At 41.8% G+C, this 22,487-nt stretch overlaps 2 protein-coding genes across 4 annotated transcripts; one reads left to right on the forward strand and one right to left on the reverse strand.

The window, feature by feature from the left end:
- Positions 1-2,151: 2,151 nt before the first annotated feature.
- Positions 2,152-6,836, reverse strand: CCDC127 (coiled-coil domain containing 127). Of its 3 annotated transcripts, none has more exons than XM_015854271.2 (3): positions 6,660-6,681; positions 6,369-6,498; positions 2,152-5,727 (listed from the first exon to the last, which is right to left on the reverse strand). In XM_015854271.2, exons 2-3 carry the CDS (start codon positions 6,487-6,489, stop codon positions 5,054-5,056), a joined length of 795 nt encoding a protein of 264 aa, XP_015709757.1. In that variant the 5' UTR covers positions 6,490-6,498; positions 6,660-6,681; the 3' UTR covers positions 2,152-5,053. The 3 variants fall into 3 exon arrangements, with proteins under 3 accessions (XP_015709757.1, XP_015709756.1, XP_015709755.1); XM_015854270.2 differs by lacking the exon at positions 6,660-6,681 and adding an exon at positions 6,719-6,836 and having other exon boundaries at positions 2,155-5,727; XM_015854269.2 differs by lacking the exon at positions 6,660-6,681 and adding an exon at positions 6,685-6,798 and having other exon boundaries at positions 2,155-5,727.
- Positions 6,837-6,858: 22 nt separating this feature from the next.
- SDHA (succinate dehydrogenase complex flavoprotein subunit A) lies at positions 6,859-21,939 on the forward strand. The gene is made up of 15 exons (XM_015854268.1): positions 6,859-6,990; positions 9,965-10,051; positions 10,282-10,443; positions 10,940-11,083; positions 11,214-11,378; positions 12,550-12,698; positions 14,341-14,465; positions 15,847-16,015; positions 16,121-16,316; positions 17,019-17,190; positions 18,751-18,869; positions 19,232-19,343; positions 20,391-20,521; positions 21,029-21,142; positions 21,486-21,939. The coding sequence occupies exons 1-15, from the start codon at positions 6,925-6,927 to the stop codon at positions 21,570-21,572; spliced, it is 1,998 nt and encodes a 665-aa protein (XP_015709754.1). The 5' UTR covers positions 6,859-6,924; the 3' UTR covers positions 21,573-21,939.
- Positions 21,940-22,487: the final 548 nt, after the last annotated feature.

A 22,487-nucleotide genomic window follows, 5' to 3' on the forward strand; every position in this document is an offset into this window, starting at 1 on the left:
GGTGTGTCACAGCAGCACTGTGCCTCTATGCAAGACTTGCAGCAGCACTGCCACCAGCTGTGGCTGGCCAAGGGGCTGCCTACATTGCCACCCTGTGGATTGGAGCAAACAATGTACCGTGCATTGGATGCTCTTTCAGTAATTTCAGAAGAAATTATTCCTAATCTCCAACCTGAAATCATTTCATGATTCTATAGTAATGTCCACCAGTATTAATTAAAGTCTTTTCAGTCAGCTTGTACTTCCCAAAGCAACATATACACATTACTTTTTGTATAGTTTTGGTCATTTAACTGCTGGTCAAGTGCATCTATATGTCTCATGGAAAGAATATATGGGTCTGCGCATGCCTGCTTCCCCGTTCGCAGGCTGATCAGTGTTTTGGCATACTTGGTTGCACTGATTTCCAGCCACCTGTCAAGGTGACATCACTACAATCTTTCCTTCCATTTTTTCCACTCAAACTGTCTCACCTCCTTCGAATGTGCTTGTGGCATGTTCATCATCTTCCCTTCAGAGCAACATCATGCTCCTCCTGCAGAGAAACCTTCAAGGTGGAGAAATGTTATCTGTTAAGTGCATCTCTCCACATCTAGATATTCCTGTGGTGGCAAGCATCCAAAATGAAAGCCAAAGGATGGTGGCTTAGCACCTGCTCCTCCTTCCCCTTCTGCTGCCATCACCTGAGGCAAAAATAAAACCTGACTCAGATATTGAGGTAATGAAGTGGAGGATTGTGCAAAGCAGAGGTTGTGTGGTGAGCCTCAAACAGGAAAAGACAGAAATATAAGAAGAGAGGTAACTGTACGACAGGATGCCTAGAGCATAGGATTCTTACATGGAAGAGTGAGATGGGAAAGATATAAGTGATGAAGAACATTTGGAAGTTAAACAAGATGCTTTCTCTGACACTCTGTCCCTGGGAAAGTCAGGATCTTCTGTAAAAATATTCAGAGAAAATAAGCTAACAGTGAGCTAACAGTGGGCAAAATCCTTGATACATAGAAGGAGCACTGAGACCCAAGCTCAGGATACTCAAAATCCCCAGCATAAGGGACCCTAACAATCCCATCAGAACACAAGATATACAGGCAAAATGTTTCAGTCGCTTAGTTTTAGGGGTAATATTCAACAGCAGGTAGTTATAGAGTTTGCCACACCAAGAAATATTCTGTAGAACTTTAACTTGGTGTAAGTTTTATGCTCTGTTGTTCTCAAACTCAATCTGGTAAGCAGACAAAAGGCACGGCTCCTCAGCTGACAGGCCTGAATTCCTGTGTGCGCTCACACATTGCCATCATCGGTACCATAGGAGTTCACATAAGGATACCTTGCAAGTTTTGGAGCAATTCAATACGTCTTGGAGACTAACTCTCTTCTCATGCATTTTAAACTTTTCTGGATGGAAGAGAAGGCTTTTTGTATCACCGCAGAGGAGAAACAACAGGGAGCTCACTGAAACTCTATTTCGGGCTGTTGAGAACATAGCAGAGGTAGGGTGTCATACGTAATGATTTCCACAGGCAGCCCAATCCAGGAAACTTTTATGGTGCTGGTGCTGTGGTATGCAATGAGATCCTGGGATACTGCTGAACTACAGCCCTGCATGCCATCATTACGTAGAGATCTACCACAAAACCTGGTTTGGTGTAGAAAAATTCATTCTGTCTTGGTCAACAAAAAATGCATTACCTCTCATCTTTCTTATTATCACGCTCCAATGGCACCTGGAGCAGAAAGACCTGCCCACAAAGTGTCAGAGTTTACAAGAGCAGGGGAGTGGCTGCTCAGGCTGCTGACAAGAAGACTGTTGTTCTGGTGAATTCTTACAATCCAATTGGCTTGTGGGCCTATGTCATACTACAGCCTCTACACAATGTTATGCTGTTTATCTTAAACTACACAGGAATCACATCTTAACTAGTAAACACAGCTATGAACAAAAGACAGTCCTATGTCTTTCATAGGCTGGAACAGTTTCTATTGACAGTTTAGAATGATGAATGGTTTGCTCAATTCCTTGATCTTCCCACCTATCTTACCGAAGTAACAGAACAGTGAAGGAAGATGTAAGGATTTCTATTATTTGTTATTCTTGTTTGCTTGTTTAACAGGAGTGGTATTTTAACATAAAAACAAAAACCAACACCATTGAATATTTGAAAACAAATTGTTCTTTCATTCTACTTAAATATACAGGCATTTTCAAACAAATAGGTAATCCAGAACAATAGTTGCTGGGCAATAGCTCACAATAGATCTTTCAACATAACGGTTTACAACAGGGGAATGTTTCAGAAGTACACAACAAACTAAGAAACATGAGTTCAGGTAGAAACTAACAGGACTGGTGCTTCTAAACCAGTTATAGAGAAATAAACTCCTTGATCTTAATACATTGATCTGCAAAGTGCCCATGAACAACAGTTCCACACTCAGTTGTACAAAGAGTTGATAATTTCTGAAGAAGTGAGAGTGAATATCCAACACCACATTGCGTCCAACTATGTAAGATCAAACATATGAAGTTTCAACTCATTCATTTATGCTGAATGAAAGTATTTTACTCGATTTCATTTTCTGTAAAAATGTATATGTCAAGGACATGAACTTTGAGAAAGAAACTGAGAAAGCACAGCACTTCAACTTTTAATATTAAAAAACTAGTGGAGATGTACGAAGTCAAGACATGAGTCTTGAATGTATTGGCATTGATTCAGTGTCTACTGTTTGTGAGCTGTGATGCTCTAACTGCTTGGATGTACATATGAAACACGACAACTGTGCGGTCACACTTTATACATCCTGAAGGAATCACACACAAGCTAAGTTGTTTTATTAGATCTGTTCTACTGGGCACTCAGGGCAAGTACACACGGTCAGACACAACAGCTTGCCTGGGCTTGCCACACAAGAGTACTAACTCACATTCTCATGGTGCAACCCGCCTAAGCTTGGCATCCAGATAATCTCTGGCCTTTCAAGTGACTGTTGTCGCCTCCCTATCTGGCGACAAATCAAGGCTGCCCAGTGACTGTACCACGCCTCCGCGTACGGGGAACATACGGGACTCACACACGGTGTGTAATGCCAAAAGTACAAGTTTAATGCCTCACAACAAACCCTATATAGTGGTACAGGTGACCGCCCCTGGCAGACCCTCGTGACCTCCCTGACTCCACCCCAGGTGCATGCAGGCACCACCTACCCAATATGCAGTATCTCCCTCCTCTTTATCATCTGTATGATCACAACTGTGATCATATGTCTTTTTCCCCCCCCAATGATTATTTATTTAAACTTCATTTTAAAATAAAAAAAGAACAGCCCGTAAGAAGCTAATAAATTAATACAACAAAATGAGTAACACCACAAAGGTGAGCAAAAAGACAGATGGAAAATAGAGTATTTGGGAAACAAACGTGTTTAAGAATTCTGTTCCATGTTATTTTTGCTGAGAAACTGAATTGGGTTGTATACATTACTTCAAAAGATTTATCTTCTGCCTTTTGTTCCTGACTAAAACAAAACGGAGAGGCAGCAGTAAGAGAAAACTCTGCATCCATTGGCGGTCTCTGTTAAACTTGGATGGGGATCTACTGAGTTGGATTGTTTTGGGGCTATGCGAGAGCTAATTGCCTAGAGAAAATATTTGGCAGTTAATAAAGAAATGCTAACTAAAGAACCAAGAATTGAAGACAAGTAATAGAGAAGATCGACGTTATAAACAACAAGGTAATCACTTCTTTTTTTAGGGCTAAGGCTGGATTAAAAAGGAGGAGAAGGAAAAAAAGGGGGTACACTCTGACAGACATGGCACTTTTGGTTCCTGTTTTCTCCATTGGATAAAGAACAAAGTTTTAAGGGATTTCAAGCATGGAAACATGATGTTTTATTATTTAATCTGGATGTGCTTATTGTTGCAATAAAAGCAAACTGCCTTCTTTTTAAATCTTTATAATGTTTGTACATCTGTAGGCTTTCACAGCCATGTGGACATGAAGGGGTTCCCTGTAAGCTCTAAATTTAAGAGATGCAGAACAGTGCACCTCAGGGAGTGAAGTGGATGCACTGATGATGAATGGATTGAGACAGGAAGGGGAAGGGTGGCTACTAGTACCCAGGCTGCATTTAGACTCCTAGATGGGAACAAACAGCTTGTACAAGCAGTACAGCCAGGTGCAATGACTACCATGGTTCCTGGAAGCAACAAATGTACCAAGTGCACCGAGTTGCAGAGGCAGCACTAGAGTAATGTCTATAACGGAGACATACTGTTGGGTTACAACTAAAAGTTTGAGGAAAAGAAAAAATATTCCTAACATGAATAATGTATGGTGAGAATATAACTTCAAGTCTACACACTATTTAATGTTCAAGCATGTCTCCCCAACTCCAATGTGACTTTAATCAGTTTCTTCGCTTTTCACGTTATTTTAGTTACCATCTTTTGGATGTTTTATTCATAAAGCCCTATTTGTATTTTAAATCTGGAAGACAATGCAAGACTGGTTAATATGAAACATAATCATACTATTCCTTTCTAATATATATGTACACAAACATACATACATATTTTCATAAAAGTATGTATATATGGACACACATTATGTGACAGGCACCTTCTCAATCATGATTTCTTCCAAAGCTCTGCTGAAAAGAGAAAGACAGTGTCGAGACACCGTGCAGAACATCAGGAATAAGGAGCATGATGTGACCATCCACTTAAGGAAGAAAAATTGCACTTTTCTGCTGATGGACTATGACCTTCAACTGGGTAAATTACTCTCTATCAAACTGTTTTGCTGCTTCTGATACCTACTGAAGCTTGTACTGCAGACTGTAGTGTAATACAGATATGCAAACACACAGTTTTAGAGCATGCATAGCTCACTGGAGCATCTGTTGTTAAACAACACTGCACGTCCCATGCAGATACAAATGCACCAAATAGCAGAAACTGAAATGCAGAAAGAGAATTTAACAGCTTCAGACTATAGCTGTGGTTGTCCCTATTCTTCATGGTAGACTGCATAAGTTACCATTACTTCCCTTATTGTTTTCCTAACATTACATTTTCAACCCTCTTGAACTTCTGTAATTCAATAGCTAGTTCCCAGTATCTCAAATACAGCCACATAAGTCTTCCGTTTTGACTTCTGTTTTTGTTCATCAGATTGCCACAATAGTTATCATGTTTGAAAATATCTTTTAAGCCACTTTCCATATGTAAAGCCATAGCAACTGGATCAGTTGCTGCTTTAACAAGCAGATTTTTCTCTATTTCTAGTCTCTGACTTTTAGGTATTACAAAACTGCAGTAGATTTCCTGTCTTTCTTTAAGCCCGTCTTCAAATTCTTTTAGTAAAGTGTTGGCTCTCTTCTGCCACTCCTCTTCCTTTGCCAGACAGCTTCGGTACAAGGTACCTGCTGCTCCCGAGCGCAAATGAACTTCTTTTTCTCTCTCTAACTTCTCCTGCTCCTGTTCTAGGATCCTTCTCTCTTCCACCAGTTTGCGACTCTGGGACACGAGGGCTTGACGGTAACTCAGGGTCCTGTTGCGTTCCTTTTCAAGCTCAAGCTCCAAGTGGGCAACCGCACGACGGTTTTCTGTGATTATATCCCGGTACTTGGCTTCCAAGTCTTTTTGTAAAGATGACTGCTTTTTATAATATTCTTTTTTTTCTCTTTCTATTTCTTTTTGACATTCTCTGGTCCAGATCCAGCCTAAAATACATAAATGAGACTACAATAATCAGCATTGGTGGGTATGGATAATTAACTTTGCCCCTAAAGAAGTTATTCAATGGTGAAAACATTCCTTTCTCCCCCTTCCCACTCCATTTGGCAACACTGAGGACTGGTCAGCAGGGTGGTGGAAGTGACTATTCACAGTATCACAGTCTCGTGCGGGTTGGAAGGGACCTTAGAGATCACTGAGTCCAACCCCTGGGATTTGAGCCTCCTATGTAGCAGAGCGGCACTTCTACCACTTGCACCACAGGGGGGATTCGAACCCGGGCCTCCAGTGTTGCAAGCGGCACTATTCCTCTCTGCTTTGCCCCTTTTAAGAGCCCATCTGGAATACTGCTCCCAGATTGGGGGCTCCCAGCTCAAGGGAAGCTACTGGAACAGGTCCAGAAGAAGCCACATAGATATCAGAGGGCTGAAGCACCTCTACTATGAAAACAGGCTGAAGGAGCTGGGCTTGTTCATCCTGGTGAAGGCTCAGGAAAAAAGCATTAGTGGCCTTCCAATATGTATTGAGCACTGCTTTGTTGCTGAGGCTTGTTCCTGTTCAGAGATTTCACTGTGGTCAGACGCCCAAACACAGCAACACCCCAGCAGGGGGGTTACATGCTACTTACGGAAGGCAGCCAAGCCGAGCATGGGGACCAGCAAGGCATAATTCCACTTGCTGCCTTCATCCCTGGGCTCTCTGTGATGGGGCAGGATGTTCCAGTGGGGAGGGTCATTTAAATTATTCATGAAGACACCCTGTGTGTAAAGGAGAGAAACACCAGGTTAACGCTACATGGATGCAGGCCGCTCCCACAGCCACCGCCAGCGGTGTGATTCGCAGCCAACTACTTCCAACCCACACCCCGAGTCACACCACAAGGCCACTTCCAGAGGCAAGAAGCACTCATGCACTGTACCCCGCGGCACAAGCAGGCAGCTCACCGCAGACCCAGAGCCTCAGGGGGTCACCACATACCGGCCCTGCGCCGCCGCCGGTGCCATTTACTGCCCGTCCCGCCCCTGCTGGGCCGCTCCATTAGCGGAGAGAAACAGGGGGGATGTTTTTCAGACGGCATCCCCCCGCCCGCCGCTTGGTCTGTCCCGCGGGGGCCTGCCGAGTAACGGCGTCGGTAGCGGCGACCGTGCGCATGCGCGCTGTGCGCTCCTTCGACCCGGTGCGAAATGGCGGCGGTGGTGTTGGCGTCGCGCAGCCTGGCTAAGGGATGGATGCGGCCGGCGGTGCGGGCGGTGAGTCGTGTCCACAGCCTGCAGGGATCGTATGAGTCCGACCCCCTCTCCTTTTGTCCTCTTTCTTAGCAGGACACGGGGAAATGGTTTTAAGTTGAAAGAGGGAAGATTTAGGTTGGATGTCAGGGGGAAGTTCTTCACTAGGAGAGTGGTTAGGCCCTGGAACAGGCTGCCCAGGGAGGTTGTGGATGCCCCGTCCTTGGAGGTGTTCAAGACCAGGTTGGACGGGGCCCTGGGCAACCTGATCTAGTAAAGGTGTATGTTTGGTGGCCCTGCCAGGCAGGGGGGTTGGAACTACATGATCCTTGAGGTCCCTTCCAACCCGGGTCATTCTGTGTGATTCTTCCTGCAGGCGGCCCGGCTGAGCAGGAAACCTCGGGGCTGGCTCCTAGATTCCCCCCCCCCCCCGTGCAGGGGCCGGGCGCTCCGTGTCCTGTCGCTGCCGGAACAGCGTTCGGGGCATCCCCTGTGCCGCGTCCCCACCGTGACCTTGGTGGGGGAACCCGGGCTGGGGCCTGTATCTGCTGGTCTTTATTTTGGAGCGAGGCCATGGGCTCTTGGGGGCTGCTCGGGGTGCCAGAGCACGGCGTCGCCCCGTTGCTTTTCCTGGCTGAGAGCCTGCGGGTGCGGCAGCGGTTGAAGGGCACGCGGCAAAGGTCCGTTCCCTGCAGCGACTTGCGGATCTAGAGCCTCCTGGCCAGGCCTCTGGGTAGAAACCGTGCTGCTCGCTCCTACAGGGTGCTGGAAAGAGTCCAGCGGAGGGCCACTAAGATGGTGAAGGGCCTGGAGCATCTCCCCTATGAGGAGAGACTTAGGGGACTGGGTCTGTTTAGCCTTGAGAAAAGAAGGCTGAGAGGGGACTTGATCCAGGTTTATAAATACCTGAGGTGTGGGAGCCATAGTGGTGAGGCTGGTCTCTTTTCAGTAGTGCGTGGGGACAGGACTAGGGGTAATGGGATGAAAGTACAGCATAGGAAGTTCCGCACAGATGTGCACAAGAACTTCTTTACAGTGAGGGTGACTGAGCACTGGAACAGGCTGCCCAGGGAGGTGGTGGAGTCTCCTTCTCTGGAGATATTCAAGACCCGCCTGGACACCTACCTGTGTGACGTGGTGTAGGGAACCTGCTTTGGCAGGGGGGTTGGACTCAATGATCTCTAGAGGTCCTTTCCAACCCCTACAATTCTGTGATTCTGTGAGGTCTTCGTGGAAAGCTGGACGGTGTCCATGTTATTGGAGCCTGGCTGTGCGAGGAGTGTGCCTCGAAGCGTTCTGACAGCTTTACTTGGGCTGATCTGTAGAGGGTCATTAGTGAAGGCTGAGAATAGAACGGTTGGAACAGACCTGTGGTGATCATGCAGCCCAACAGCTTTTTTTATCTTGAGAAATGGGAGCTTTCTGTTTGTTCTTGTTCCTGGAGTGATAGAAGAGGTGCAGGGAAAGATCACAGCACGCCTGACCCCATCTTGTAAGGTGGCAGTCAGCCTCTTCTCTTAGGGTAGCAACAATCAAATGAGAGGTAATGACCTCAGATTGCACCCGGAGAGGTTCAGGTTGAGTTTTAGGAGAAGTTTCTTCTCAGAGTGGTGAGGCAGTGGCACAGGCTGCCCAGGGAGGTGTTGGAGTCACTGCCCTTGGAAGTGTTCAGGAAATGTGTGAGTGTGGCACTGAGGGACATGGTTAGTGGGCATGGTGGGGATGGGTTGGCAGTCAGACTAGATGAGCCGAGTGGTGTTTTCTAACCTTAATGACAATAAAACGTGCTGAAGAGAGACTCCTAATAGGAGAAAGAGGCTTAAAGGGTGTGTTTATGTCCTGAATGCCAGTGAAATAGCTCTGATTGGACCTTTGGTTTTATTTTTTTAAAACACATTCCTTAATATCATCTATGCGTTTCATGAACACCTCTGGGGATGGTCATTCAACCACTTCCCTGGGCAACCCATTCCAGTGCTTGACTACTCTTTTGGAGTGTTCTTCACCTAGAAGAAATAAACACCACCTATTACTAGGAGCTGTGCTGTTGTCAGAGCAACACTTTGGAGACAAGCAATAGGATATGCAAGGGAATGTGTGGCAACCACATTTAAAGTGTGCTGCCTGTCACGGTAATTACTTCTGCTCATCTTACTTTGGTTGATCTTAGGCCTTTGAAGCACTTTCTGTATGGTGGGGGCATCCATTTTTAATGTGGTGTGACATTGGTTGGTGAGCTGTTCTGCAGATAAATCACTTCTGGTACTTCAGTTTCATTTGGTTGCCAGTCAGTTACTTAATCTGTTTCTGTATGTGCAGCATTAATGAAGATGACTTAATAAAAGTAAGGTGGATATGGAATTGTCCCAGTATGTGGTAATAGAGCAAGGTGGAAGCGGAGGAGTCGCTTCTCTAAGAAGTGCCAATAGAATTGTTTAGTAATAGCTGTTAATCCTAATCTTGTTTAATTAGGTAAGAACCTAATTCCCTTGGCTATAAAAAAAAGACAACAATGACCCAACAACAAAACAGAAGTGTGTCAGCAAGTTTGATGACACATCAGATTCACTGTTATGCAAGATCATTTGAAGAAACAGTAAAAGAGATGATAAAGCTGGGTCAACTAAAGGGTAATGTACACCACTTAATAAATGGTCACTGGGAGGTGATGGGGAAGGATGACCTGCTTGTTAGGGTTTGCAGCTGCAGGGTGATTAGGCTGCGGCTATAATTGTTCCTGGGAAAAGCAAAGTCAGTCTAAAAGTGCTTCAGAATGATACTGCTAATAGAGAAGTGCTGATATTGCATTAGTGATCTCTGATGTGAGACCTGTATGAGCTTTAAGGTCCCTTCCAACCAAACTATTCAATGCTGATTCTATGATTCTCGAATCAGTGTTGAGTATATGGTTGTTGTAACACAGAATAGTTGAGTATGCTGAGATTCTTCCTCATTGAAATATTTGTTTCATAATAGTTATCTTGATTTCTTTCTGCAGTGGCCAGCAGCATGCCAGACTCTTGCACGCAACTTCCACTTTACAGTCGATGGAAAGAAAAGTGCTTCTACCAAAGTTTCTGATTCGGTATGTTCATACTTTTTTCTGTCTCGAGTAACAGATTAGTTAACACCTGCTGTATCAGAGACAGAAGAAAACAGCTCTCTGTTGCATCCAGTGCTTGTGTTGGTGGAGTGTTGTGCTCAAGTACATAGTGAGATCTAGTTGCTAAAATACATTGCGTGTGTATGAATAACTTTGGCTTAGCTTGAAATACTTGTGATAACAAACACATTATTTATTTATTTATTTTCCAGATTTCTACACAGTATCCAGTTGTGGACCATGAGTTTGATGCAGTTGTTGTGGGTGCAGGAGGAGCAGGCCTGCGGGCTGCGTTTGGTTTGTCTGAGGCTGGATTTAATACAGCATGTGTTACTAAGCTGTTTCCTACCAGGTCTCATACTGTTGCTGCACAGGTGAGAAATGAGACAGAACATATGCTTAGAAATACCTACTGTAAGAAAGGTGATATGGATATGCACAGGAGCATCGCATATCAGTGTGACCTCTGGAAATATTATATATCTCTCCAAAATAATTTCAATGGAATTTATATGTGTACCTTCTATTCAGTTCTTTTTTTTTTTGTTGCTGTCCACATAGCTTTGGAGATCGTTTTATTCCAAAATAAATGTGGCTCTGGGCAGCCTGATCTGGTGGTTGGCAGCCCTGCCCACGGCAAGAGGGTTGAAACTGGATGATTTTTGAGGTCCTTTTCAATCCAAGCCATTCTATGATAAAGAGGCAATGTGAAAATGATAAATTGCATGCCTTTTTTTCACAACGTCTTTAAATCTGTACCTACTTGTATGTAGAGACATAAATTATATGAAATTCTAACAGAAACCAGGGGAACCTACTTAAGCTGTACTTCACAGATTTCATTCCAGGAAAACGTATTTTTATTTCCAGGGGGGGATCAATGCAGCTTTGGGAAACATGGAAGACGACAACTGGAGGTGGCATTTCTATGACACAGTGAAAGGATCTGACTGGCTGGGTGACCAGGATGCCATACACTACATGACTGAGCAAGCTCCAGCTGCAGTGATTGAGGTGAGCTTTGCTGGCATTTATGCTATCTATTTATAATGGACTAGCGCTCAGAATGGTCTTCTCACTAGAAACACAGTGAAGTAACTTGCTGCTTATTATGCACAACTGATGCTTGTATTTGATTTAACAGCTGGAAAACTATGGGATGCCATTCAGTAGAACAGAGGAAGGAAAAATCTACCAGCGTGCATTTGGTGGACAGAGTCTTCAGTTTGGAAAAGGAGGACAGGCTCACAGATGCTGTTGTGTTGCAGACAGGACGGGACACTCACTCTTGCATACTCTGTATGGCAGGGTAAGGAGCTGTGAAGTAAAACTTGATTTGTTTGTTTTGTGTAAGTTTTGGTGGTATTTTAATTCCTTTTTTTTTTTTTTTCAGTGGTATTTTTTGGTGTTGGATGTACACACAAAAAAAACTTTCATGCTTATCAATGAAGAATCTAGGAGAATTTCCTTTCTTTGCAAGGCACTGTGGAAGGGTATAGGCTAGGTGATGCTTACTTTTTATTGTCAGAAGTACACAGGAATTGGAATATATTGAAAGACTGTGTTTGTAACAGATGTCTGTCGTGAAGACAGTGGATGTTAAGTAGGTGTTAGTTTTGTGGTCTGAAGTAGTTGTTTTTACTGCTTCTGTATCTGTTCACTAGATCCAGACAGAATTTATCTAAGCCTTCCTCAAGATCCCTTTTTTTTTCCCTCCAGAAAAGCCGATACAGTGGCATTGCGAGACTCTGATAAAGGATACCAAGCAGCATTTTTTTTTTTTTTTACTTAGGGGGCAGGGAGAAATGAAGCATAAATGCTTAAAGGGGAACATGGTTTCCTAGAGTTTTTTCTATGGAAATAAATGACTATACTTGTAGCATTTGGTCAGGTCAATTCTATTAACTGTAACTTTGAAAAGACTTCATTCTTTTTTAACTGGTGCTAAAGTGCTTGAAACCTGAAGTTAGTACCTAGTAACTAACTATTATGTACTTAGTGGTTAGCTAATTTCTGTCGTTCAGGTTACGCATGCTTAGCATGTAGAAATGCTTGGCCGTTCTGAGCCTTGAGGGCATTAAAGAATCTGTTTAGCAGGTGATTCCTGCTGGCTGTTTATAGCTTCCAGAGATGTATTCTGCTTTTCTGAGAGACCTAGTAATATATGCTTGTACAAGCAACAGGCACTACAACTGACTGAAGTGCTGCCAAACACAGTGAAAATGCATCTTCCTGACTAGCTATGGATTCTCAGAATTTAGTGGTTTTGAGCTATGCATTTGAGCTAGATCAGACTCGTTAGTAGATTTTTACGGAGATTTCTAGAGGAAACTGGCTTCTCTGAGAGTCTGTGGGAGGTTGTTTTTACCATTATGATACAGTCTGTTTGCAGCTGGACAATTCTGAGGAGAGGTTACTTAAGTGTGTGGGGTTGTTGCTGTTAAAGTTCCTTCTTCATTCATTTTTTTATTTCCCACCAGTCTCTAAGATATGATACCAGCTACTTTGTTGAATATTTTGCCTTGGACCTGCTGATGGAAAATGGAGAATGTCGCGGTGTTATTGCTCTTTGCATAGAAGATGGCACCATACATCGCTTTAGAGCAAAGAACACTGTCATTGCCACTGGGTAATGTAATATTTATCTTGAAATCAAGAGTGCTGCTATTTAGAGGGTTGCGTGTCTTGTACACGTGTCTGATTCCACAGTGTGGAGATGGCGTACTGACTTGAGTTAAAAAAAGGCAGCATTGTTTTTTTCCCTTCAGTTGAAAGCGGTGTAACTGTGAACTCAATCACTTAGTATGCAAAAAAGCATCTGTTACATTTGTACTGAGGAATAAACTTAATAAGAGGTCTAACTGTAAATTCCAGAATAACGGCATAAAACTGAAACGTCTAAGATCATTATGTGTGGTCCAAATGATCTTAAATTTCTAAAAAAGATGTGCTTTAGGAAGCAGACATTATTGCGATTTTACCAAAGTATCACACAGAGAATCACACAGAATTATCAAGGTTGGAAAAGACCTAGAAGATCATCTAGTCCAACCATTACCAATACTTCCCGGCTAAATCATACTCATCAACACAACATCCAGACGTTTCTTGAACACTCCCATGGTCAGTGACTCTACCACCTCCCTGGGCAGTGCATTCCAATGCCTGACTACCCTTTCCGAGAAGTAAAATCTAGAATGTAAATCTCTGTAAGTTTCTTAGTTTCCAGTAGTAAACAGCTTCTTCAAGACTCTTGAGAATTTGTGGTATTAAGATGACAGAATTGTTAGTCTGATCCCTGTGGGGTGAAACTGTCAGAGGATAAGCATAACTTTACATCACTGGTTGTAGAAATTTGTATATGGGTTGGAGCACTGCTTGGATTAGTGTTCTGCTGCTTATTGTTTCTTACCTGTTTCAATATGACAGATACATTTATAAACATCTTGCACAGAAAAATGAGCTTGCTGGTTGAAATTTGGCTTTATTAAAATGACAGTGGCTTTAAACAATAAGTAGTTTAATATTTCTTGTGATAGTTTTATCCTGAAACTTGGGAGTATTGGCAGTGCTCAGGAACATTGGAAGCTAATATCTTTGCTGTATGCATGAGAATTCACTGTTAGTAACAGTGAATTTTAGAGAAGCAGCTTTTCAAATCACATCAAATCAGGCCCATATAGGACGAGGGGAAATGGCCTCAAGTTGCACCAGGGCAAGTTTAGGTTGGATATTAGGAAGAACTTCTTTACAGAAAGGGTAGTTAGGTACTGGAATAGGCTCCCCTGGGAGGTGGTTGAATCGCCATCCCTGGTTGTATTTAAGAGCCGTTTGGATGTGGTGCTCAGGTATGATTTAGTGTAGGGTTTTTAGAGTTAGGGTACTGGTTAGGCTGTGTTGGACTTGATGATCTTCAAGGTCTTTTCCAACCTGGGTAATTCTATGATTGTGTGATTCTATATATGTGTATAAATTAAGTCATTTTGCTAAAACTGCTATTAATAGTTAAAATGGAGACTGATCTTTCTCAAGTAACTTAGTCAAACTCATCTGAAAAATGACTAACGACAACAGCAGGACTTTATCAGTTTTCTTTTGTTTTAGTTGAACTGAGGAGAAGTTAGGTGTTTTGGTATTACTCTTAGGTAGTTATCCCTTAGGTATTGTGCTTATTGCTCTTTTCTAGTTCTATCATTTTGCAGACGGCATCGTTGAGCACTGCAATTTGATATATTTTTGGTTAATTTTTTTTAACTGTGTGTGTTCTGCAGGGGGTATGGCCGTACTTACTTCAGCTGTACATCTGCTCACACTAGTACGGGTGATGGCACTGCTATGGTTACACGAGCTGGTCTTCCTTGCCAGGACTTGGAGTTTGTACAGTTTCACCCTACAGGTATGGAATATAATTACAGACTATTAGGTAATACAGGTAACTTCTTTAGTATGATGAAAAATTTTTATGTGTGGTTTTAAAATGTGCTTAAGTCAGTTTGCATTTTTTCCACTGTGCTTCATTTCTTCGTTAGTTGCCCATAAGGGGATGTTCAGACTTGTCTGCATCTCTTGTAGAATATAAATCTGAGAGTAAGACTGTTCCCATATGAGAGGTCACAGCTGATGTAATACCCATGTTAAATATAAAGGTGCTGCTTTTTCCAGTTAAAGCTCCTTTGCCTCTGAAATGTGTGCTGCTTCTTGTGCTCAAAATAAAAAGTTTAATAATGGATAAGGGAATAGTGGGACAGATTCTTATGCCTGAGGAGTTTCACATAAGAATATTCTGTGAAAATGGAGTAGTTGAAGTAAATATGTATATTTTTCACCAGTGTTTTGCAGCCCAGTATCAGTATCTAAACTGGAGACAGCAGTAGTCACAGACTAAGAAATAAAGATCTGTAATTTTTGCTTGTTGCTAAATAAATGCGGAGTTTTAACTTTTGGCAAGTGATGAGTTTTTTTGTATTGTTTACTTCTATATTATGTCAGTGTTCACTTGACATAACTGCGGTTTTTGTAATCAGAGAAGCTTTATTAACTGGTAATTCCATAGATTTTAATATAATTATCAGATGTGTGGGATGTCAGCTTTTTTTATTTTTCTATGATGACCAGTGCTGAAAACTGAAAAGGAAGGTCTTACTGAATAAGCTTTTACATTTGACACAGTTTGAAGCCATTTTGTGCTGTCATAGTGCAGAGAAGAGGCAAGAAAGATGAGTAAGCAGAACTTGAGGTGATCAATTTTGGTTTACTTTGAAATCTTGAACAAAGTAATTGATGAAGGTCAACAAAATCTCTGTAAAATTCTCCTTACGTATTGACAGGTGCAGATCTTTTCTGGCTGTAATATTTTAGATACCACAAGTCTTCCAAATGAACTTACCTCACAGTATCACAGTCTTGTGCGGGTTGGAAGGGATCTTAGAGATCATCGAGTCCAACCCCTGGGATTCGAGCCTCCTGTGTAGCAGAGCAGCACTTCTACCACTTGCGCCACAGGGGGATTCGAACCCAGGCCCTCCGGTGTTGCAAGCGGCATTCCTACAACTGCGCCACCGGGGCACACTTTGCTCGCTGTCTTGTAAGAATGCTTGATAGGAATAACTGTACTTGTTTCTAAGTGGCCACAGGTGACAGTTATTAGTAGGTAATACTAAGGCAGAAAAAAATCTAGCTGTGTGACCCGTTTGCATTACATTGTTCCTGCAGTCCTGCTTATTTTGGTTAGGAAATTCTCAAATCCCTTATTTTATGGCTAATTTCTTTCTTTGCAGGTATCTATGGGGCTGGGTGCCTCATAACAGAAGGATGTCGTGGAGAGGGAGGTATTCTAATTAACAGTCAAGGTGAAAGGTTTATGGAGAGATACGCACCTGTTGCTAAAGATCTGGCTTCCAGAGATGTAGTGTCTCGTTCTATGACCATAGAGATACGGGAAGGAAGGTTAGTTAAATACTCTAATAAAACCTCAGACTGAATGCTTCATCATACTAGGTGATATGCAGTGCAGAAGTTCATTTGCAAAATACCTGAATTTTTATTTTATAGGGGTTGTGGCCCTGAAAAAGATCATGTGTATTTGCAGCTGCACCATTTACCACCCCAGCAGCTGGCAACTCGTCTCCCAGGGATTTCAGAAACAGCTATGATATTTGCTGGAGTTGATGTTACTAAAGAGCCCATTCCCGTTCTGCCTACTGTGCATTATAATATGGGAGGTATTCCTACTAACTACAAGGGACAGGTAAGTAATACAGATCATTTTTAGTGGCTGAATTTTCATCTGGTTTTAGGAAATTATTATCAAAATACAAATATGAGAGACCTGAATAACATTAATGTTAAAACATTTTAAAACACACAGTGCTGTTTGATTTTGTAAATCATGTTCCAGCTCATCTGGAGATGAAGCTCTGGGAAACTTGTAAAGTGAAGTTGCTGTCGTATCTGTCAAGAATTCTGACCCTCAATTTGAGGATATGATGCAGTTGAGGGATCAAACTAAGATTCTGTTACAATTGAGCTAATGCGTATTAATTCTCTTTAACTCCTATAATCCCAGATTTCTTTAATTCAGACTAGTTAAATACCAGCTTGATGGTGTCAGCTGATGTATTTATTTTCTAGTTCATTGTATCCTTCTTTCTATATACGGGTTTTCCTTTGGTAATGTGTTCAGGTCAGATTTGTACTCTCTGCTTATCTAACATTCTGCAGAACTGCAAAACAGTATATGGTTCTATTATGTATTGTTGAAAAAATCATAATTTCAGTGTTATCTGTATTTACGTAGTGTTATTATTAACACCTTAGTTTAGATTTAGGTTTGGGGAAGACTTTAGATGGTGTTTCGTCCTTACTTGCACATGGCACTTGAAAAATGCTTGAGGCTTGAATTCTTAAGCTGTTTGAGAAATGAGTGTTAATTGGCTGTCTGCAATGATAGGTGATCACACATGTGAACGGTGAGGATAAGGTGGTACCTGGCTTATATGCTTGTGGGGAAGCAGCATGTGCATCTGTCCATGGTGCTAATCGACTTGGAGCAAACTCCCTTTTGGATCTGGTGGTCTTTGGTCGTGCTTGTGCCCTTACTATTGCAGAGAACTGCAAGCCTGGTAAGTGTTAGTATTAGTCTTACTATTATGGAGGTGTTTACGATTTGCTACTTGCTTTATGAGTTGCTACCTACTTCACATTCAGAAGGCATGACCCGGACTACTGTTTGCTAGAAAATGCAAGAATCTATACTACTGGTATGCAGGTTCTTAACTGTGCTACTGCTTGTCATTAAGGCTCGCTTTGTGAGCTAATCCACTTACCACTGGTTCTCTCAGTGCTACTGGCAAAAACAGTTGAAATTTTGCACAGTTCAGTAAACTATGATGTTGAAGACTTCACAGAATCACAGAGTTGTAGGGGTTGGAAAGGACCTCTAGAGATCATGAAGTCCATCCCCCCTGCCAAAGCAGGCTCCCTACACCACGTCACACAGGTAGGTGTCCAGGCGGGTCTTGAATATCTCCAGAGAAGGAGACTCCACCACCTCCCTGGGCAGCCTGTTCCAGTGCTCCGTCACCCTCCTATGCTGTAGTTTCATCCCATAGTTTCATCAAGTCCCACTTGACTACCCTACATTCTGCACTTCTTATTCTGCATAAGTGTCCTTTGCTTTTACACTTTTTTCATCTAGTGGGATTTGCTGCCACCTTGTTGATGTATGAGGTGGACTACATATGCAAGTGATAGGAAAAAAAATAGTAAAAATTGTAACATGCTCTTCCTCTATGTGTGTGTGTGACCACTGCTGTATGTTATTTTAAAAACTACTAAACTTGAAGTTAAAAAGAAAACAAAGCAAAACCAAAAAACAACGAAACACTCTAAGAGATGGTTACATTGCAAGAGTGGCTGAATTCTACTTGTTGTTACTGTTTTCTCCTAGTTTTATGACTGTGCAGAGTGAGGCTGATTAAAAACAAACAGCAGCAAGCCTCTACCTTCCCCCCTTGCCCTAGCAAATATGGAGTGGTCTGTGATGTAATCCCCTTAGATCTAGCAGTGCTTGTTGTCTCTGGGTTGCACAAACGTTTTATTTGGATTAGTCCTGTGGCTCCTCTGAGTCTGAAATTATGGGAAACTTCTTACTAGTCTGAATGCAGAACTACACAGATGAAGTGTGCTGGTCAGATACTGCCTGCTTGTTTAGTTTAATGATGTTTGTCAACCAGCAACAGATGGTTTCTAATGTTGGAGAGAAGACGCAAAACTCTCATGTAGCTGCCAAACTTACTGGCTGAATCCTGGTCATTATTAGGGACCAAGAGAAGATGGGAGGTCTGGGGGTGAGAAGACTAGGCAAGTATAGGAGGAAAATAATGAGCTACATCCAGTGAAAGTTATTGTATAGTTCAGAAGAATTTGCACTAAGTGCCGTTTTTAAGAAGTTAGCAGGAGAACTTAGCCTGACCTAAAATTTCCATTCCAACAGGAAAATAAAAATAAGATAAAATATTCCATTGGAACTCTGTTTTTAAAAGTGCTATGAATACCATAGGATTGGGAAAATTGCAGTCAACTTGTATTTCAGATAAAGAAAACATCTGGGTTACAATCATTACGACTTTATGAATCTGCCAGAAACGTTCACATACTAAACAGACTGATTTTCTTAATAGGAGAACCAATCCCCTCCATTAAACCAAATGCTGGTGAAGAATCAGTTGCTAATCTTGACAAATTAAGATTTGCTGATGGAACCATAAGAACTTCAGAAGTGCGACTTAACATGCAGAAGGTAGGCTTGGTCAAGTACAAGGTAGGAAAAAACTGGAAGCAGAAGAGATGGAGTGATCACTTTACTAAGCACGCTGTTCAGAATTTGCTTTGCAGAAATAAAAAGGAGTATGAGAAGGTTGCATGTGTCCCATAAAACTGCATCTCTGTTTCATTAGCTGTTTCTCCCCTTTGTGAATTTTCTGTTATATCACTGTATAACAGAGGGAGTTTTCCTGTTTCTGTGAACAGAAAATATTTTCTTCAGGATGCAAATGTGTCTGAAGTCAGAAAAGCTCTGTGTCAAGCTCTGCTAGAATTAAATTTTACGGAATATTGTGCACATACAGCATATGAAATCGATTTCTTTTTACTATCTTGCAGACAATGCAAAGCCATGCTGCTGTATTTCGTACTGGCTCTATCCTACAAGAAGGCTGTGAAAAGCTTAGCCAAATTTATCGTGATTTGGCACATCTAAAGACATTTGACAGAGGTAATTTGATAGCAAAGAATTACCTTGTACTCACTGAGAAAGGTGGCTTTGTTTGTTTTCCTTCCATAGACCTTCTGTTTTCTTTAAAATATTGGGTGGAGATCTCGACTATTTTGAATCTTTAGATCTCTGATTGCTGAGCATGGAAATCAGCAAAGTGATTGATCTTATTCGGCACTTTCTAATTGCATACTGCTTCAAAGAACACAATGCAAAGTTGTTTGTATACTAGGAAGAACTTCATTAATATGTTTAGCAGAGGCCTATGAGTTGCAAAAAGGTGGCAAAACACTTTAGTTTTAGATTGAATGCTCAGTGTTAATTATTCATCTGAGCAGATAGCTTTCACACAGATACTATCATGTCTCTTAGTATATCTTAAGACTTGATGAATTCTGATGGTGTAGGCTTTCTTTGCTCAAGTTGTGTATTTCTGTCCAGCTGCTGTGTCCTTCTTTAGACATGCATTCAAACATTGAATTAGATTTAGAATTAGAACAGTCTCTTGTGGCCAGCTCTCACCAAGCATCAAGAAAAGAAATGTGATTTAACGTAGGAAATAAAATGAAGTATATTCATGTAAAGAACTTGAGGTCTGCATTGGAGATACTTAAGGGGAACCTTGTATAACTAGCAAGCTGGCTTCCTTTTTCAGTCTAAGAGGAAGCCCCTGGGTTGTCTGGATCTTTTAGACATCCACTTAAAAAATATAAATAACCATCTGGCCTCATCCCATCAACTGAAATGAGGTGTGGGAACTGAATTGTTTTATATAAAGCAGGTGAGAATCTGTATTATAACTTGGTCTCAGAAGAGCACATGCACTCAGCAGTGCACCTGGACACCTTATTGTAGTAATTCTAGATTACTTCTAAGGTTGTAGGTATCAGTGTAGAACCTTCCAGGAAATACCGAGTAATACTGAGTACTGTGATTGCAATTCTGTAGAGCATGAACTGGTTTGGTTTTAAGTATCAGCACTAGATCAGAAGTAAATTAAGAAACTTTTTTGTAGGACACCTTCCATAGTGTTTCCGATTTTACTAGGTATTGTGTGGAACACTGATTTGGTGGAGACCCTGGAACTGCAAAACCTGATGCTTTGTGCCCTGCAGACTGTTTATGGTGCTGAGGCTCGCAAAGAGTCCCGAGGCGCTCATGCCAGAGAGGACTATAAGGTATGTATCTTATGTAGTCTGGATGTAGGATTGAATTTGCTTTTAATGTGTCCTGAATCGATTATTTAAGTACTAACTTTCTCCAAAATAGAGTCTTCAGAGTCTTGAATTAAGGTGCACTTTATTCATAGACTCATCTGTTCTGCCTTGTATCTTCTCTGCTTATTATATAGAAACTGGACCCATACGTGCAACATCAGGTAGTGATCTTGAGAGAAGAGTAGTTTAATGCATACATTAGAATGATCAGAGAGGTCTGGAACAGGACTAGAGTAATAATAAGGTTGTGAATGTGTAAACAGGGTTGAAGGCAGAATAATTCTGTGTAAGGAATGTGATTTTTAGTACTAAAGCTTAGCAAGGGCATTGAATTTTGGCATGGGGAATATTGAAATAAAGCTTGCTGGCTGTTAGGAGATGCATCGTGTTGTGGTTGCTACCAGCAGAGTGATTTGAAAGCGATTTGCAGATACCTATCTCTTGTCTATTTTAACATTTTCTCCTTAGTTACGTGTAGACGAGTATGATTATTCTAAGCCACTCCAAGGCCAACAGAAGAGGCCATTTGAAGAGCACTGGAGGAAGCACACCCTTTCGTATGTGGATGTCAAGTCGGGGAAGGTAAGCCGAGTCTGACTGAGAATCTCCCTGTCAGCAGGAAGCAGTCCTGTTGGTCAGCCTTTTGATAGCATTCTTTTTAAATATATAGTCTTCCAATACCATTTCTGATCAGGCTTTTGGTTTTAATAGATTCAGTTGGTTGGTAAGTTGGTAGAACTTAAATGTTTGTTGAGGGTTACCCTGTGTTTGTTTTCCATTGAATTAAATGAATAATGGGGAAGTGGCGTAACATAAGTAATTGTTGTCTGTGCTACTTGGTCATTCCTGTTGACTGGCCTGTCTTGGTCAGATGCGAGATGTCTTTATCTTATTTTTTTCTTTTTCCTATTCTCTTTTATTTTAGGTTACCTTGAAATACAGACCTGTAATTGACCGAACTTTGAATGAAGAAGACTGCTCAACTGTTCCACCTGCTATTCGCTCATACTAGTAACTTAGATTTGACTTGCAGTCCTCTCCCAGAGAGGGCTGGTGTACATATGCATAGTAGAAGCAAATCAAAATACTGCTCTTAACTATCAGTTAATGGAAAAATATTGCTTCAAGGTTTTGCTACGTGATGTTCTGCTCTTTGGCTTACTCCGTAACTATGAAAGTGGAATGCAGCACGGCTTGTGTTTCACTCATCTTCCACAACTGAAAGGGAAAACACAAAATGTGTCTAAATAAATTCATCAGAAGTCGTGTCCCAGTATTTGTATTTATTTTGAGTATGCTGGTATGTATGTAATTATACATGCAAAATAACGACAGTTGTTTGTGTATATTAAAAGCAATAAACGTATTTGAGTTCTAGACAAGACTGAGATGCTGAGTTTTATCATCTGAAGTTCAGCAAAATGGCTGACTTCAGCTAATGGGAAAATAACATGGGTCTGAAGTAATTAACAGTAGAAATAAACCAAAAGTTAATAAACTTGTAGAAACTGTCATATTTCTGCTTTGCAGAAGGAAGCAAGATACTTCTAGTTGGGTATAAGTAGAAGGTAATAGTAGTATTCATTATTTTAAATTGGCTATTAGGAAAAACTTCCTGGAAGTTCTTCACTAGGAGAGTGGTTAGGCCCTGGAACAGGCTGCCCAGGGAGGTTGTGGATGCCCCGTCCTTGGAGGTGTTCAAGACCAGGTTGGACGGGGCCCTGGGCAACCTGATCTAGTAAAGGTGTATGTTTGGTGGCCCTGCCAGGCAGGGGGGTTGGAACTACATGATCCTTGAGGTCCCTTCCAACCCGGGTCATTCTGTGAAGGCTGGAAAAGGCCCATGGTAGAGTCACTGTCCCTGAGAAGAGGATGTGTAAAGGTGGAACTGAGAGGGATGTGGGTGATGTTGGAGGTCTTTTCCAAC

The sequence above is a fragment of the Coturnix japonica genome, chromosome 2 (genome assembly GCF_001577835.2).
Source record: "Coturnix japonica isolate 7356 chromosome 2, Coturnix japonica 2.1, whole genome shotgun sequence".
Classification (NCBI taxonomy): domain Eukaryota; kingdom Metazoa; phylum Chordata; class Aves; order Galliformes; family Phasianidae; genus Coturnix; species Coturnix japonica.

Coding starts and splice junctions, on each gene's coding strand:
- CCDC127 (XM_015854271.2), bottom strand. CDS start 6,489: ATGAATAATTTAAATGACCCTCCCCACTGGAACATCCTGCCCCATCAC. Junction 5,728..6,368: donor GCTCGGCTTGGCTGCCTTCC/GTAAGTAGCATG, acceptor TATGTATTTTAG/GCTGGATCTGGACCAGAGAA.
- SDHA (XM_015854268.1), top strand. CDS start 6,925: ATGGCGGCGGTGGTGTTGGCGTCGCGCAGCCTGGCTAAGGGATGGATG. Junction 18,870..19,231: donor TGCGACTTAACATGCAGAAG/GTAGGCTTGGTC, acceptor ACTATCTTGCAG/ACAATGCAAAGCCATGCTGC. Junction 21,143..21,485: donor TGGATGTCAAGTCGGGGAAG/GTAAGCCGAGTC, acceptor CTTTTATTTTAG/GTTACCTTGAAATACAGACC.